Genomic DNA, 18260 nt, shown 5'->3' on the forward strand with positions numbered 1-18260 from the left:
AGGGTCCTTATTTTAAATGGGTAATAAAAAATATCAATATATATCAATATCGACCGATATGAAACACTGATATCATGATACAGTTTTCAGCCATATCGCCCAGCCCTACTCCAGGCAAGTGGTACCAAGATCGGGATTTGAACCAACCACCCCAGTGCTGCTAGGTGGAAGTACTAACCACTTAGCCATGGGATTTCCTCTTTCCACATGCATGCCAAATACAGATAACAAAGCCCCAGGGAGATATTGCAAATTCTGGCTGCAAGAATAGGAGGCTTCCAGCGGCTAAAATTACAAGTGTTGGCAAATAGGAAAGGTTCAGAGGAAATTGAACATCTGCAGGCTACCTGCAATTTCACCAGGTTTGCATCCAGTGTAATCATCTGTCTCTAGCCACAGATAATCGGTAGATGTCCGATTCCTTTTTACCACCCGGCCAGAACAGCTAATCGCATCACCTGTCAGTCATACCATCGGATGTTTCTGATTCTTGCTGCCAGGATAGGCGATATAGCCCTGATCACAGGCTGATCCCCGTCAGAACATAATAGCACAGCAGGGGATATCGCTGTACTAACATTGGATTATTAGTAAAGCGGCTCCAATCTAAAGCTGGATACACACTATCCAACTTTTGTGGTTAGATTTCCTTCAGATTTACCTTTTCTATGTAGTGCAAGGGCCTGCCAGATTGCATACAAATTGAAAGTGTTTAGGTCTGACCTCATATTATATGGTTTTGGTAAGTCTAAAGACAAAAGTCTTCAGAAACTCTTATAGTGTGTATGGCCCATAAGAGGTCAGGTTTTGTTTTTTGTTTTTTTTTGTTCAGCCCGCTGGTTTGAACATAAAAAAACCTGCAGTGTCTACTTGGCTTAAAGGTGATGTAAAGTCAGAAGATTTTTATCTTGATGCATTCCATGCAAACCTTCTGTGTGTAGCAGCCTCCCCAGCACCCCCTAATACTTATGGCCCCTTTCACACGAATGATCAGATCCGCCTGTCAGTTTTTTAGGTGGATCTGTTGGGATCCTCCATGCATCCCTATGAGGCAGCGGATGTCAGCGGTGACATGTCCGCTGACACCCGCTGCCATCCGCATCCGATCCGGTCTGTGAAATCCAGAAGGATGGAACCCCTATTTTCCATCCGTCCAGGGGATCGGATCGGATGAAAATGGACAGGCGGGTCATTCTCATCCGATCCTCCATAGCCACTTAAGCCCCGGAAGATTTTACCCCCTTCCTGACCAGGGGGTATTTTGCGATTCGGCACTGCGTGACTTTAACGGACAATTGCGCGGTCGTGCGACGCTGTACCTAAACGAATTTGACGTTCTTTTTTTCCCACAAACAGAGCTTTCTTTTGGTGGTATTTGATCACCTGTGCGATTTTTTGATCACGCGCTATAAACAAAAAAAGAGCGTCAATTTTGCAAAAATAACAATATTTTTCACATTTTTTTATATGAAATTCCCCCAAAAAAAAAGTAAAAATCAAAATTTTTTAAAATTTTCGGCCAATTTGTTTTATGCTACATATGTTTGGTAAAAAAAAAAAAAAAAATCGCAAAAAGCGTATTTTGATTGGTTTGCGCAAAAGTTATCGTGTTTACTAACAAAGGGAAAGATTTTTGTCATTTTTGTTGTTTTTTTTTTTTAACGCGTAATGGCGGCGATCTGTGATTTTTTTTGCGGTACTGCGACGTTGGGGCGGACAGATCGGACCCTTGACTGACATTTGTGACACTTTTGGGGTTACCAGTGACATTTCTACAGTAATCAGTGCTATACATATGCACTGTTACTGTAAAAATACACTGGTTGTGAAGGGGTTAACTTTATTTGGGAGGGAGGGGCTGTGTGTATCCCTAGGGGCGTGCTTTCTACTGTGATTGGCTGTGGCTTGAGCTGTAAGGACACTGATCAACGGATCTACATAGTAGATCCGTTTGATCAGTGTCTTTACAGCGAGGAGAATGACAGGTGGCTTGTTTACACAAGCTGCCTGCCTTTCTCCCTCTCCCCCGCCGATCGCCGAGTGACCGGCGGACATCGGGTCCGCTGGTCAAACGCGCGGGGGGGTCCGTGACCACGCGGGAGCGTGCCTCCGGGGGTGCGCGCTCGCTCCCTAGACCCTCACAAGCTAGTGACGTAGCCCTACGTCACTTTGCCTGTGAGGGGCTGACTGCCGACGTAGATCGGCGTTAGGCAGTCGGCAAGTGGATAGAGAGCAGTGGGGCTCTGACATCTGCTGTCATCTGCCTGCTCAGCGGGGATCGGCGGATCGATCCCCCGATGAGCAGAGAACGGACTGCAACAGGCAGTGCAGCATGTGAAAAGAGCCTAACTGTGCCCCATTTCTGTCCAGCAATGTCCACAAGTCCCTCAGCCGTCTGGGACTCTCCTTCCTAATTTGCTGAGACACAGCCATGGTGCTATAGGATCCTGCAGCTGTCAAAGTCAGTTAGCCAATAAGGAGAGAGAGGGGAGGGACTAAACGGCAGCTCCGAGCCTGAATGGACACATGGAGCTGCGACTCAGCTCGGGTGCCCCCATAGCAAGCTGCTTGCTTTGGGGGCACTTGATGGGAGGAAGGGGCTAGGACCAGAGAAGAGGAGGATCTGGGATGCTCTGTGCAAACCAGCTGCACGGAGGAGGAAAGTATAACATGTTTGTTATAAAAAAAAAAGAAGACTGTATACTTTAATGCCTTGTACACACGATCAGAAAATCATACGAGAAAAAAAAATAGTTTTCAAATTGATCGCACGATAATCTGATCGTTAGTACAAAGCTTTCGACAGCCGATCACGACATTTCGTCCAAAAAAATCCGAAAGGACAAACACGAAAACTTTTGACATACAATAGCCCAGCGAACGACAACCATTTAAATAAGTACACTATGCGTCCACTAAAATTCGATAGACAAAGACCACGCATGATCAGAAACACGAAAATAACCCAGAAGAAGCCTTTCTGCCATTGTTTTGCACAGGAGACATAGCTACACAACCAGGAAGCTTTTCCAGAATCGTATGAAAAAATTAAAAAAATAAAATCATACGTTTAGTACACATTGTTGAATTGGATACTAGTATCATGCAACAAAATGCAATCAATAAGTCGTCTGATTATTTGATCGTGTGTACAAGGCATAAGGCTGTCCATACCCGCCTATACAATCTGATTGTGCAATCAGCTTTAGATCTACCAACAAAATGCAGCCCAATGGCCTGTCTGATAGGACACAAAGGGAATTGATTGTTTAGGTTTGCCTAGTTTTGGTAAATCTGAAGCAGATTGGCCAGTGTATGGCCATCTCTGGCAGGGCAATCATATATAACACACAATGCCACCCTAAAATGAATATCACACCAACCAAACACTATGACATGGTGGCTTCCTGAGTTGTCCCTTTCAGCACAGATACACATGAGAGGTGACAGCGATCTAACAACACACAGGCCAGGGTGGATAGGACATATGTATTGTGTAGTAGATGGGAAGCTTCCTGTACATTATATGAGGCTTGTGCATTGTCATGGCCAGCACCGATGACAGATCTGCAGCTACCATAGACAGCAGTGATCTCCTCTTACCCGCACAGCTCGCTCGGTGCTCCCCCTGAGGACTGTCCGATGGCGATAATCAGGAGCACAGCTACCAGCAAGGCTCCCCGGGGTCCCATGCTGCGGCCGAATCTAGAGCACAACCCCACCATACACAGATACAGCCAGCGCAAGACAACGTCATGTGACCATCACATGACAACCCCGCCTACTGCCCCACACGTGATCTGGACGTGTCTCGTCGTCTCCCTCTAGCGCCCAGCGATGGTCACTGCTAGGGTGTTGTTGTGCAAGCTGGGTAGTCGCTGTAGGGGGCTAGCAGGGTGTTAAAGAGGAAGTAAACCCTCCTCTGCAACGTTTACCTATAGGTAAGCCTATGATAAGACTTACCTATAGGTACTGTAAATATCTCCTAAACATGTACCGTTTAGGAGATATTTACCTTACATGCAGCCAGTGACGTCACTGGCGCATGCGCTCTGAAGGAACGACTGCTCGTGCCGTGACTGTCGGCTCCCGCGCGCGTGCGCGTGAGTGACGTCACCGCGGCTCCGGCCAATCAGATGGCCCGGATACCGCGATCCCGGAAGACGGGTGACTGGACATGTCGCCCGTCATACAGGTAAGCGGGCGGCACGGCGGGGGCTCGTTCTAAGGTAAGTATTTCATAATGAGCTAGTATGCGATGCATACTAGCTCATTATGTGTTTCTCTTTCAGGTTGCAAAAAAAAAATTGTATGGGTTTACAACCTCTTGAGTTGTCACCTCACCCTTTAAAGCTGTAGTATACCAGTTTTTGTGACTTTTACCTACAGGTAAGCCTATAATAAGGCTTACCTGTAGGTACAATTAATATCTCCTTAACCTGCACGGTTTAGGTCTTTAGGAGATATTTGCACTGCATGCAGCTGCTGACGCGAGCGGCGCATGTGCTCTGAAGGTCTGGCGGACCTTCAGAGTTCCTTGCCGGGAAGTTGCCGGAAAGTTAATCCCCCGCGCGCATGCGCGGGAGTGACGTCATCGTGGCTCCGGCCACTTACAGCGCCGCCGAACCCGGAAGAGACGCCGAGGGATCATGTCCGCTCCCACAGCGGTGTCCGGGGGTCCGTGTCGGGGCTTTGTTCTAAGGTAAGTATGCGATGCATACTAGCTCATTATGCCTTTGTCTTGCAGGGTTTTTTTTTTTTTGAGTATACTTCCGCTTTAAACCAGGACACGCATTAATTACACAGGTTCTGTGGCTGATTAACCACTTCTGGACCGGAAGATTTTTCCCCTTAATGACCAGGCCATATTTTGCAATTCTGTACTTTAACGGATAATTGCGTGGTCGTGCGAAGCTGTACCTAAATAAAATTGATCTCCTTTTTTTCCCAGAAATAGAGCTTTCTTTTGGCGGTATTTGATCACCTATGCGATTTTTATTTTTTGCGCTATAAACAAAAAGTAAAAATTCTGAAAACAAAATAATATTTTTCACATTCTGCTATATAACATTCTCCCAAAAAAAAATTTTAGAACCAAAATTTTTTAACATTTTAGGCCAATTTGTTTTCTGCTACATATTTTTGGTAAAAAAAATAGCAATAAGCGTAATTTGATTGGTTTGCGCAAAAGTTATCACGTCTACTAACTACAGGAAAGATTTATGTCCTTTTTATTGTTTTTTTTTTTTATTTACTAGTAATGGCGGCGATTTGCGATTTTTTGCGGGACTGCAACATTGCGGCAGACAGATCGGACTCCTGACTGACATTTTTGACACCTTTGGGGGTACCAGTGACATTACTACAGTAATCAGTGCTAAAAAAATATGCACTGTTACTGTAATAATGACACTGGCATTGACATTGTGGGTGATCAAGGGGTTAAATGTAACCCTAGGGGAGTGTTTGTAACTGTGGGGGATTGGGCTTGTGAAATGATCATAGAGACCCGTGTTCCTATATAGAAGGATCACATGCACTCTATGATCATTCCAGGGAGAAGAACGGTCAGCTGTGTTTACAACAGCTGACCGTTCTTCTCTCTCAGCAGGGAGCGATCGCGGGTGTCGGCGGCAATCAGAGCCGCCTGATCCGTGCATCGGCTTCCCCGCTGCCAAGTGGGGGTAGTAGGTCTACGTCGGTTTGCGCAGGAGAGCCACACTGCCGCAGTAAAAAGGCGGCGTGTTGTTGGAAACCGGTTAAGGTGGTAATTAAACTCACTTAGTGCATTATGTCAGCCTCAGAACCTGTGTAATTCATATGTGTCCTGGTTTACAGGGTTGAGGTGACAACCCTAGTTAAAGCGGAGTTCAACCCTTTTTTGTGTTTATTAAAAGTCAGCAGCTACAAAAAGTGAAAGTCCTACTTTGCATCCGTCCGACGGATCGAATCAGATGGCTTCAGAAGGAAATGGACTGGCAGTCCATTTCCACCTGACTGCCCCATAGAGGAGAGTGGCACTGTGTCCATGTTTGCTCTACATAGCGGAGCGGACAGGACCTGTCATCCACCTGCTCAGCTGGGATTTGCAGAGAAATCCAGTTAGTGGAGGTGCCCGTATGAAAGGGGCCTAAGGTGGCATGAGTTACTGGATCTTCTATCGCCTCCAACTTGGTGCACTGTCCTTCCCTAGTGAGCAACTGCCCATCACGCCATCAAGCCAAGAACACATGGGCCGAATGCCAGGCAACATCAGCTGGTTCAATAAAAACTGGCCACCATTCGGCCCGTGTTTGTGTCAGCCGGTCCGACAGAAGCCAGCCATTCGGCATGCGTGAAAAAAACTGGGCTCCTAACTTTTTTAGCTGTCTCTTAGGCTGCATTCACATGTCAGCGTATGGATCGTGGCGCGATTCCGCCCTCAATCCGGAGATCATTGCAAATCGCGGGACGCCTGTGTGTTGCCCGTGATTTGCAATAGCACCCCAAACGCTGAGCGATGTTGCCGTGATTTCCGCCTGCCGAATCGCGGTAACATCACGCAAAAAAAAATTGCGGGACTCATTACGCCAAAAAAAGTACAAGAGCTTTTTTGGAGCGTATTGCGTCCCGCGATTTTTTTTGCGCGATGTTACCGCGATTCGGCAGGCGGAAATCGCGGCAACATCGCTCAGCGTTTGGGGTGCTATTGCAAATCAGGGGCAACGCACAGGCGTCTCGCGATTTGCAATGATCTCCGGATCGCGGGCGGACTCGCAGCGATTCTGCCCGCGATCCATACGCTGACATGTGAATGCAGCCGTAGATTCCAAGCAAATTTGTCAAGTCCTGGTTCCACCCATATTTGCAAGTTGCTCTAAATGGACATTATTTATTTATTTTTATTATGTCTAAATACCTCTTTTTTAAATGTGTCAGCGGCACTTCCGGTCCCGGCCTCCTAGGTGATGTCGTCATTAGACAATTTCCTTGGACTCCTGGGATATCAGCGTCATCAATCCCAGAAGTCCAAGGGAATTGCCTGATTCTCTTTTGATTGACAGGTTGCCATAACAACAGGGCGGGAACTTCCATCGCCTTCGCTGTGGCAACCTGCAATCAGAAAACAGGCGTGAGATCGGGAGGTGCATGCTGGTTAGCCAGCTGCACCTAATCCTGGAAATAGACACGAGCGGGCTTCAGATGCCCAGAACTGCAATGGCTTCTGCCCGCTTCCAAGATCAGGTAATTTTTTACAGATTAAAAAAAACACACATAGTTACATTTGCAACAGTATCCAAATAGTAATGTACAATCTGTGCCAATCATGGGGGAGCATTTAAAAAAAAAAAAAAAAAAACTGTTTATGGTAACTGGAGCTCCGCTTTAAAGAGGAAGTAATCTTCCATCGATTCTTTGTACTTATAGGTAAGCCTATATTAAGGCTTACCTATAGGAAGGTCCTGGCCATGGCAGCCAGCAGAGAACATGGACATATGGTGAATTGGGTCAGTGGAGCAACATGACCGCAACTCACTCTTTTTAGAAATGCAAATGAGGAGAGATAGGCCACAATAGATCTGTACAGATCTTCCATGAAAAACAGCTCATAAAAAACAATTGTTGTAAAATTGGCTGTTTCCACCTGAGTTTCTGGGTTGGCCGGTGAATGGGGGAAGAACGAGGGCTGCAGAAGTGGTGGGCACCCAATCAAGATTTGCAAGTGCATCAGGATCACTATGGGCTCTACGGGCCTATCTTCGAATTATTGGTGGTTGCGGGACATTACTTGTGCTAGTCACAGCAGCTTGAACTGTCTTTATGGGACTCGCCACGTTACCAAGTGTTACTGCAGTGCTGGTTTGTCTATGACCAGGATGTACTAGGCTGCTGGTCCTATCCAGTTCACCAGAAGGTTGAGCGGCACTAGTACAGACACTCTGCTGCATACGAGAAGCCTGCGGTTGTTGTACCTACGTAACAGAAGAATGGGGTCGGGTACGCTTGACCTTAGCAGGAACCCCTCCATCATCACAGCTATCTGTCAGGGTGCCGCTGCTCTCTACAGGTTCGAATACTGAGCCTGATTCTTACAGTGAGTCTTTTCCATCGCTCTCATCTGTCATGCTCAGCATTGTGTAGGCCTCTTCACTAGTGTACCTCTGTTTGGACATTTTGGCCAATAAATTTATAGGTACCTAGTGTGACTCACAGGTAAAAAAGCACCTGGTTGTCAAGGACTGTTTGAACCACTACCAAAAAATTTAACTGCTAGTGCTAGCGGAGATCAGGCCTGACTCTGCTAAAGCTGCAGTTTAGTGTGCTGTGTACTGGAAGTGACAGTAATCTGCTGAAAATGCACTTCTTGGAGGCTGGGCGGAGGGGCTAAACGCAGGTGCTGGCAGGTGTCATGGCTGATTCTGCTAACACTGCATTTTGGGAACACTGTGCTAAACTATTGGGGACGCTAGTATAGTTCTGATCAGATCAAAGATATTGATCCGTTCAGACACTATACTAGTAATGGAGGTGTTTAGTGTGTGTGTCACTGGCAAACAAAGGGTTAAATATTATTACTAAAAAAGGACAAGCATGCCCCGCCTGCACAGGATGCACCATGTCCACGACCACCACTTTTTACTGTGGACACAGAGGCTGCTTGCCCTGTTTTAGTGGCCTGTGAGCAAAAAAAACTGCTGACGCAGAAGGAATAGTGCTTGCGATGCAGAGGGTGGACAGCAATTATGCCCTAAATATTATTAGTGCTGCTGCGCCACAAAAAAAAAACAACTACTGACGCAGAAGGAATAGCACCTGCAACGCAGAAGGGGGGACAGCAATTATGCCCTAAATCTTATTAGTGCTGCTGCGCCACAAAAAATAAAAAAAGAAAACCACTGCTGACGCAGAAGGAATAGCACCTGCGACACAGATTGGGGAGTACTAATAATGCAGTGACAGAACCAGATGCTGCAAAAAAAAAAAAAAGAAAGGAAAAAAAAGAAAAATGCATCAATAAAAAAAATGGGATCATTTGGGTGACACAGACGTGTTGTATACACGAACACTTCAGTGGCACCACTACACTTTTTTACACAAGAATCACAGCAAAGCACAGCACTACACTACACTACATTACACTACGCACTGACTGGACTAAACTGACTGAACTGAGTGAACACACAATCCACTAACTACCTGTCTAATCTCCACTAACACACTTATAGTGTGGGATGTGTACTTAGCCCCTGAGCCATTATTGGCCAAAGGAACCCTGTGTTTGGCCAATCATGGCTCTGACAGGACATTGTGCTGTGATTGGCCAAAGCATACAGGTCAGGTGCATGCTTTGCCCATTTACCAGCAATTAATGCAATGCAAGATCGCAGTGCATTATGGGGCACTCGACAGCGAGCAAAGTTCCCGCTGAGCACCCCGGGTGTTTGTGTGCGTGGGACATCCCCCCTCCGGTGCATCTACCGGCTCGCCCAGAGAAGGAATCCGCCGGTGGCGGAAGTTTACCATATAGCTGACCAAGAACTAGATGGACCCTGGTCATCTCTATAACTCTCTGAGGCCGGGCACAACGTTTTTTTTTTTTTTTTTTTTTTTTAATCTCAGGCTATAAAGAGGACCTGTCATGCCCTATTCCTATTACAAGGGATGTTTACATGCCTTGTAATAGGAATGAAAGTGATCAAAAAAATGTTTTAAGGGAAAGATAAACAATAAAAAAAAATGAAAATGAAACCCCTGTCCCCTTGTGCTCGCATGCAGAAGCAAACGCATACATAGGTCGCGTCCGCATATATAAACTATGTTCAAACCACTCATGTGAGGTATCGCCGCGAATGCTAGAGCGAGAGCAATAATTCTAGCTCAAGACCTCCTCTGTAACTCTAAACTGGTAATCCGTGAAAAAAATTAGGCATAGCCTATAAAGATTTTTGGGTACCGAAGTTTTGCACCATTCCACGAGTGAGCACAATTTTAACCACTTCAGCCCTGGAAGATTTTACCCCCTTCCTGACCAGGCCCTATTTTGCGATTCGGCACTGCGTTACTTTAACAGACTATTGCACGGTCATGTACCCAAACAAAATTTACGTCCTTTTTTTCCCACAAATAGAGCTTTCTTTTGGAGGTATTTAATCACCTGTGCGATTTTTATTTTTTGTGCTATAAACAAAAAAAGAGCGACAGTTTTGAAAAAAAAAAAAAACAATATTTTTCACATTCTGCCATATGACATTCTCCAAAAAAGAAAACATTTAAAAATCAACATTTTTTAACATCTTAGGCCAATTTGTTTTCTGCTACATATTTTATATGCAATAAGCGTATTTTGATTGGTTTGCGCAAAAGTTATCGCGTTTACTAACTACGGTAAAGATTTATGTCATATTTATTGTTTTTTGTTTTTTTTACTAGTAACGGCGGCAATCTGCGATTTTTTGCGGGACTGCGACATTGCAGCGAACAGATCGGACCCCTAACTGACATTTTTGACACTATTGGGGGACCAGTGACATTACTACAGTAATCAGTGCTAAAAATATGCACTGTTACTGTAATAATGACACTGGCAGGAAAAGGGTTAACACTGTTGGTGATCAAGGGGTTAAATGTATGTCTCATGCTTACTGACGTGTGTGGGGGGGTTCTGTGACAGACACAGAGATCGCAGTCTCAGCTATGCTGAATCCTGTGATCTCCTCCTGTGTGTCACTGAGAAGACCCACCTGCTTTGTTTACATAAGCAGGCGGGTCTTCTCACCTTTTCCACGATGATCGGAAGAGGGAGGCGGCAATCGTCGCCGCTTTTCCCCCGGCCTGACTCCCGCTGTGTCCAAAAGGTCTACGTCGCTGGACTCAGGAGAGCCGCACTGCCGCAGTAGGATTACTGTGAGCAGTCGGCAAGTGGTTAAAGAGGGACATGTTAGGTATCTATTTACTCATAAGCCAGGAAAATATTTAGCAAGACTATTAAAAAGCAAGAAATATAATAACTATATGGGAAAAATAAAGAATAATAAGGGTGAGATGGTACACTTAACAACAGAAATAGCTGAAGTATTTTAAAATTATTATAATACCTTATATACTGTACGTCAAAAGGAAAAAGACGACATAGAACAAAATAGAAAACAAAGGTTAAAAAAATGCATAAAAAGAATCAGAAATGTCCCAAATTAGCAGCTAATAAATTATTATCATTAGAAACACCAATCTCTCAGAAGGAGATAAGGGAAGCCTTAAAAATCTTCCCAATTGGGAAAAGCCCTGGCCCAGACGGGTACGCAACCCATTATTATAAAAGGTTCAAGGAAATATTTGTCCCAAAACTCTGCTTATATATGAACGAGACAGGAAAAAAAGGGGGAGATGAGAAAAGAATCATTACAGTCCCATATAAAGGTACTACCTAAAGATGGAAAAGATACAACCTTATGCTCTAATTATAGACCCATAGCATTATTAAATGCCAATATAACTATACACAAAAATACTAGCAACCCGATTAAAGGATTTGATGGGAGACTGGATCCATGCAGACCAAAAACCCAATGGGGATTGGCAGCACCAGATATTAAAAGATATTACACAGCAATTATAATTTCACATATGATAGAGTGGACAGAAGAAAACACAGATAAAAGATGGGTTAAAATGGAATCTACACTAAACGGAACACAATTAGACAGGAATATCTAGATTCCACCAAAAGGGTGACACTTGAGATAAGGAGAGTAGTATACAGGACTTGGCATAAGTTGTATAGACAAGCCAAGTGGGAATATAACTCTCCGTTATTACCACTAGAAGGCACAAAACATTTTGCACCGGGAAATGAGACACAATTTGGGAATTGGGTAAAAAATTTACAGTTAAAAGAATATACAAGGGAAAGATTAGGTCATATCACGAGCTTAATACCGTGGGGGAAATATGATATTAAACGAATGGAGATACTTACTTACAATTAAAACATTTTGTTGGATCCTTGGCCCAACCTTTTAGATCTGAGAAGGAGTTAAACCCGGTGGAAAAGCTCTGTAATCCATTATCGAAAGTAAAACACGGAATATCTCAGATATATAAAATGTTGACAGAGATGAAGGTATTGAGGACACCCCCTTTCATAGAAAATTAGGAAAGAGAGTTAGGAACACGCTAAAAAGAGCATGAAGTTAGGGTTATACTGAGAATCGCACATTGGTCTGCCGTAGATGTGAATACCATCAAAATGAATTATAAATGTTTATCACAATGGTTTATACTACTAGTAAAAGCAAATAAATGCCAGCCAGAGAAATCGAACCTGTGCTGGAGAGGATGTGAAGCTCAGGGCACAATGTTACATACATGGTATGAATGTCCTTTGGAAATACTTGCTGAAAGTGCAAAAACTTATCAGAGAAACATCATAGACGACCCATGGACCTGTTTGTTTCAAAGAACAGACAAAACTTTAAAACAATATAAAAATATGATTGCCCCAAATCTGCTGAATGCAGCAAAGGGGACAATCCCAAAAAATGGCTAGAGATAGAAGGCCCCACTATAAGAGAATGGTGTCGAAGAGTTGACTATACTGTATATACAGTGCCTTGCGAAAGTATTCGGCCCCCTTGAACTTTGCGAACTTTTGCCACATTTCAGGCTTCAAACATAAAGATATAAAACTGTAATTTTTTTGTGAAGAATCAACAAAAAATGGGACACAATCATGAAGTGGAACGAAATTTATTGGATATTTCAAACTTTTTTAACAAATAAAAAACTGAAAAATTGGGCGTGCAAAATTATTCAGCCCCCTTAAGTTAATACTTTGTAGCGCCACCTTTTGCTGCGATTACAGCTGTAAGTCGCTTGGGGTATGTCTCTATTAGTTTTGCACATCGAGAGACTGAAATTTTTGCCCATTCCTCCTTGCAAAACAGCTCGAGCTCAGTGAGGTTAGATGGAGAGTGTTTGTGAACAGCAGTTTTCAGTTCTTTCCACAGATTCTCGATTGGATTCAGGTCTGGACTTTGACTTGGCCATTCTAACACCTGGATATGTTTATTTGTGAACCATTCCATTGTAGATTTTGCTTTATGTTTTGGATCATTGTCTTGTTGGAAGACAAATCTCCGTCCCATTCTCAGGTCTTTTGCAGACTCCATCAGGTTTTCTTCCAGAATGGTCCTGTATTTGGCTCCATCCATCTTCCCATCAATTTTAACCATCTTCCCAATTTTTCAGTTTTTTATTTGTTAACAAAGTTTGAAATATCCAATAAATTTCGTTCCACTTCATGATTGTGTCCCACTTGTTGTTGATTTTTCACAAAAAATTACAGTTTTATATCTTTATGTTTGAAGCCTGAAATGTGGAAAAAGGTTGCAAAGTTCAAGGGGGCCGAATACTTTCGCAAGGCACTGTATAACATGGAATACCTATGTAGCAGAGATGAGGAACAAACAACTAACTTTTCTAGCAAATGGAGAAAATGGGCAGATTTCTAAGAGACTAATGATTATATAGAACTATTGACAGACTGAGGGGTGGTAGGGGGTTTTATAAAACGATGCTTGGTAAAGGTAACTAGAGATATAGTAGAGGAAACGCAACACAGTATATAGGAGGGATAGGGAGGGGAACAGGGTTAATGTAGCTAGAACGTGTTAGCAAAATTTGAACTATATGGAATGCTTTAAAGGATGTTTGTGCACATTGAATTGAAAATAAAAATTATTGAACCAAAAAAATAATAATAAAGGTATCTATTTATTTCACAAAAAATGGGCGGGTATTTTAAGTGTAAAAGGAATGGCCGCAAGCGCTACACCTGGTCACAAATCACACTTATACGGGTATATAGGAAAATGCTATATACAGTATACAGTGTGTGTTGTGACAGGGTGCAGGGGTTCACTGGGGGGGCGATCGGGGGTGAAATGTGCCTATCTAAGTGTGTGTATGTGTGCTTGGTGCAGTACTCACAGTTAGATGTGCTCTCTCCTCTCGATTAATCCAAAAAGGATCATGGGAGGGGAGAGCAGGTCTTTTCTGAGCCTGTGTTTACATTACACAGGCTCAGCATAGAATCTGATTGGGCAGGACCGATCAACAGGTCCAGACCAAAAATCATTGGTCTGGACCTGATGACTGATCGGTTCTGAACCCAATCAAGCCATCAGTGGTGGCGGGGGCGCGCGGGAGCGTGCCCCAGAGCGGCGGGAATGAGCGACGTAGCCCTACGTCGGTTTGCCTGTAGGGGCCTAACTGCCGCAGTAAATAGTCGTGCGTTGGTCGGCATGTGGTTAAATTCATGAAAGTGTTTTTTTTCCAAAAAAATTGCGTTTGAAAAATTGTTGCGCAAATAACATGTGACATAAAAAATTGTAATGACCGCCATTTGTTTCCCTAGGATCTCTGCTAAAAAAATACAGTGCCTTGCAAAAGTATTCAACCCCCTTTTCAAATTTGCCACATTTCAGGCTTCAAACATAAAGATATAAAACTGTAATTTTTGTGAAGAATCAACAACAAGTGGGATACAATCATGAAGTGGAATAAAATTTATTGAATATTTCAAACTTTTTAACAAATAAAAAACTGAAAAAGTGGGCATGCAAAATTATTCAGCCCCCTTAAGTTAATACTTTGTAGCGCCACCTTTTGCTGCGATTACAGCTGTAAGTCGCTTGCGGTATGTCTCTATTAGTTTTGCACATCGAGAGACTGAAATTTTTGCCCATTCCTCCTTGCAAAACAGCTCGAGCTCAGTGAGGTTAGATGGAGAGCGTTTGTGAACAGCAGTTTTCAGTTCTTTCCACAGATTCTCGATTGGATTCAGGTCTGGACTTTGATTTGGCCATTCTAACACCTGGATATGTTTATTTGTGAACCATTCCATTGTAGATTTTGCTTTATGTTGTGGATCATTGACTTGTTGGAAGACAAATCTCCGTCCCAGTCTCAGGTCTTTTGCAGACTCCATCAGGTTTTCTTCCAGAATGGTCCTGTATTTGGCTCCATCCATCTTCCCATCAATTTTAACCATCTTCCCTGTCCCTGCTGAAGAAAAGCAGGCCCAAACCATGATGCTGCCACCACCATGTTTGACAGTGGGAATGGTGTGTTCAGGGTGATGAGCTGTGTTGCTTTTACGCCAAACATAACGTTTTGCATTGTTGCCAAAAAGTTTGATTTTGGTTTCATCTGACCAGAGCACCTTCTTCCACATGTTTGGTGTGTCTCCCAGGTGGCTTGTGGCAAACTTTAAACAACACTTTTTATGGATATCTTTAAAAAATGGCTTTCTTCTTGCCACTCTTCCATAAATGCCAGATTTGTGCAGTATACGACTGATTGTTGTCCCATGGACAGAGTCTCCCACCTCAGCTGTAGATCTCTGCAGTTCATCCAGAGTGATCATGGGCCTCTTGGCTGCATCTCTGATCAGTCTTCTCCTTGTATGAGCTGAAAGTTTAGAGGGACAGCCAGGTCTTCGTAGATTTGCAGTGGTCTGATACTCCTTCCATTTCAATATTATCGCTTGCACAGTGCTCCTTGGGATGTTTAAAGCTTGGGAAATCTTTTTGTATCCAAATCCAGCTTTAAATTTCTCCACAACAGTATCTCGGACCTGCCTGGTGTGTTCCTTGTTCTTCATGATGCTCTCTTTATGATGCTCTCTTTATTTATCATCATTAGTCATTTAGGTCAACATTGGATCATTCAGAGATCCTCACTGAACTTCTGAAAAGAGTTTGCTGCACTGAAAGCAAAGGGGCTGAATAAATTTGCACGCCCAATTTTCCAGTTTTTTATTTGTTAACAAAGTTTGAAATATCCAATAAATTTCGTTCCACTTCATGATTGTGTCCCACTTGTTATTGATTCTTCACAAAAAATTATAGTTTTATATCTTTATGTTTGAACCCTGAAATGTGGCAAAAGGTCACAAAGTTCAAGGGGGGCGAATACTTTCGCAAGGCACTGTATATCTATCTATCTATCTATCTATCTATCTATCTATCTATCTATCTATCTATCTATCTATCTATCTATCTATCTATCTATCTATCTATCTATCTATCTATCTATCTATCTATCTATCTATCTATATTGTATGTGTATATATATATATATATATATATATATATATATATAAAATATATCTTTTGGGGGTTCCAAGAAATTTTTCTAGCAAACAAATTATGATTTTTACATGTAGGAGAGGAATGCCAGAATTCCCCCACTATGGAAATGGTTTTAAAGAGGGCGAATCTCCCTAGCAAATACACAGATAACAATAAAAACCTGACAGGGGTTCTAATCCCTCTCCACTCTATACAAAACTAAAAAAGAGCTTTACTCATGTTTGTAAATTCTACTCTCCTGCCTCTTACACTTCAGTTAAAAATAAAAATATTTTAAAAGTAAAAACATTTTGTTTCTTTTTTTTTAATATTTTTTGTTCCTAAATCCTGGCCTAGGCCAGGATGACACCAAAGCCCAACTCTCCACCCCCTCCTGCATGCACAGACACACCACAGACCTTTGTGTGTCTCCTGGGATTTGTGAGGTAGCGTATAATAAGCTGTTTGCAAGATGTCGTGCATTGGCAAACATGACATGGGAGTTCTGTGAGAGTACTGGCAGAGATCCTATAATGTATCTGTGCATGCACAAGTATCCAGCACATGTGCAGACACGCTAGAAAAGAGGGGGAGGGGCAACACTGGATTCCATCATTTGGTGATACTTTTTGTTTGTTGTTGTTTATGAGACAGGGATCAGTGTTAGGGATTTTAGGGAGGTTACCTCTTCAATCTCATTGGCTTCCTCCCTCCACCAGCTTAAAGTACTACTTTTAAATAAAAACAAATTATAAGCAGGCAGTCTTTTTAATACAGAAGAGGCATACTATTACTCTTTTGCATTATTATAGTATTCTTTACCTGCATTTTCGCAAACTGCTGAGATGAATAAACCCCCACCTAATCACCTGCCCTCTAGACCCTATTCCCTCTCAAATATTGTGGTCACTGCCTTCACATCTTTAATCTCTCCCTTTCTTCTGCCATCTTCCCCAACTTTCTTAAACCTGCACTAGTCACTCCCATACTTAAAAAGCCTTCCTTTGACCCCACCAATCTTAACAACCTACACCACATCTCCTTGCTCCCCTTTTCCTCCAAACTCCTTGAACACCTGGTCTACAACCAACTGAGTGACCACCTCATTTAGAACAACCTTCTTGATCCCCTTGAGCAGGGGCGGACTGGGCCGGGAGGCAATTGCCCTCCAGGCCGCTCTGATGCTTCCTAAAAAGGCCACTCGCTCCGCACCGATTCCACCCCTGCAGACAGGCATGACACCCGCCAGCCGCCGCTACATTGTGTTATACTTGCAGAGCATCACTGCTCTGCTGCAGCTCTGCAAGTATAATATAATGTAGCGGCGGCTGGCGGGTGTCATGCCTGTCTGCAGGGGTGGAATCGGTGCGGAGCGAGTGGCCTTTTTGACTGGTGAGTCCAGTCACTTCCCTGTCGGGCGGAGTGATCTCCACCCGACAGATGCTTTCTAGTCCCGGCCGAGTGTGATGTCATCCAGAGGCCAGGAGGCAGGAAGAAAGGACGGAGGAGATTGCTTCTGCTAAGAACTGCGAGGAGCCTGCCCAGTGAAGCCCTGTGCAAGTGAGTTTTCAGAGGCTGATAATACACCTTACCTAAGGCAATGTTGTGTCAGTGTTGTAGCTGTGTGAACTGGCTGAAGTGATTAACTCATTGAGGCGAGGAGTTAATTTACAATGCTGTTTGTAAAATGCAGCATGGAGGGGGTTAATGTACTGCCACTGGCCACTGATGCATTAGTGACCAGTGGCAGTTAATTACCCCTTTGTGCTGCATTAGTGACAGTGGCACCAGTGTCAGTGTTAATTAACCCCTGTATTGTGCAGTATGAAATGGTTAATAAACACTGACACTGGTACAACTAATGCAGCACAAAGGGGTTAATGACTGCCACTAGTCACTAATGCATCAGTGTCCAGTGGTGTATTTTATTTTTGTGCTACCCTAGGCAAGATTTAAATCGGGCACCCCCATCTACATTTATCCCACCCCAGCCACAGTATACTGTTCTTGTCTCAGGGTCTGATGAGGAAGCCACAGCTGTTCACAATGAATGGCTGCGGCTTCCTTATCAGACCCTGGGACATGAGGGCAGAGGATGGGGGTCAGTGGGACATAGGACGGGGTCAGCAGGGCAGAGAATGTGGCGGC

General features: G+C 43.6%; 1 protein-coding gene across 1 annotated transcript in view; it reads right to left on the minus strand.

The window, feature by feature from the left end:
- IGF2R (insulin like growth factor 2 receptor) overlaps window positions 1-3736 on the minus strand; it is a 294611-nt gene extending 290875 nt beyond the window's left edge. The window contains exon 1 of the mRNA XM_082249744.1: window positions 3604-3736. Coding sequence (XP_082105870.1) covers window positions 3604-3725 — 122 coding nt within the window. The 5' untranslated portion in view covers window positions 3726-3736. The remainder of the gene's footprint in view (window positions 1-3603) is intronic.
- Window positions 3737-18260: the final 14524 nt, after the last annotated feature.

This window comes from Pelophylax lessonae (assembly GCF_965119305.1).
Source record: "Pelophylax lessonae genome assembly, chromosome: 3".
NCBI classification, from domain to species: Eukaryota; Metazoa; Chordata; class Amphibia; order Anura; family Ranidae; genus Pelophylax; species Pelophylax lessonae.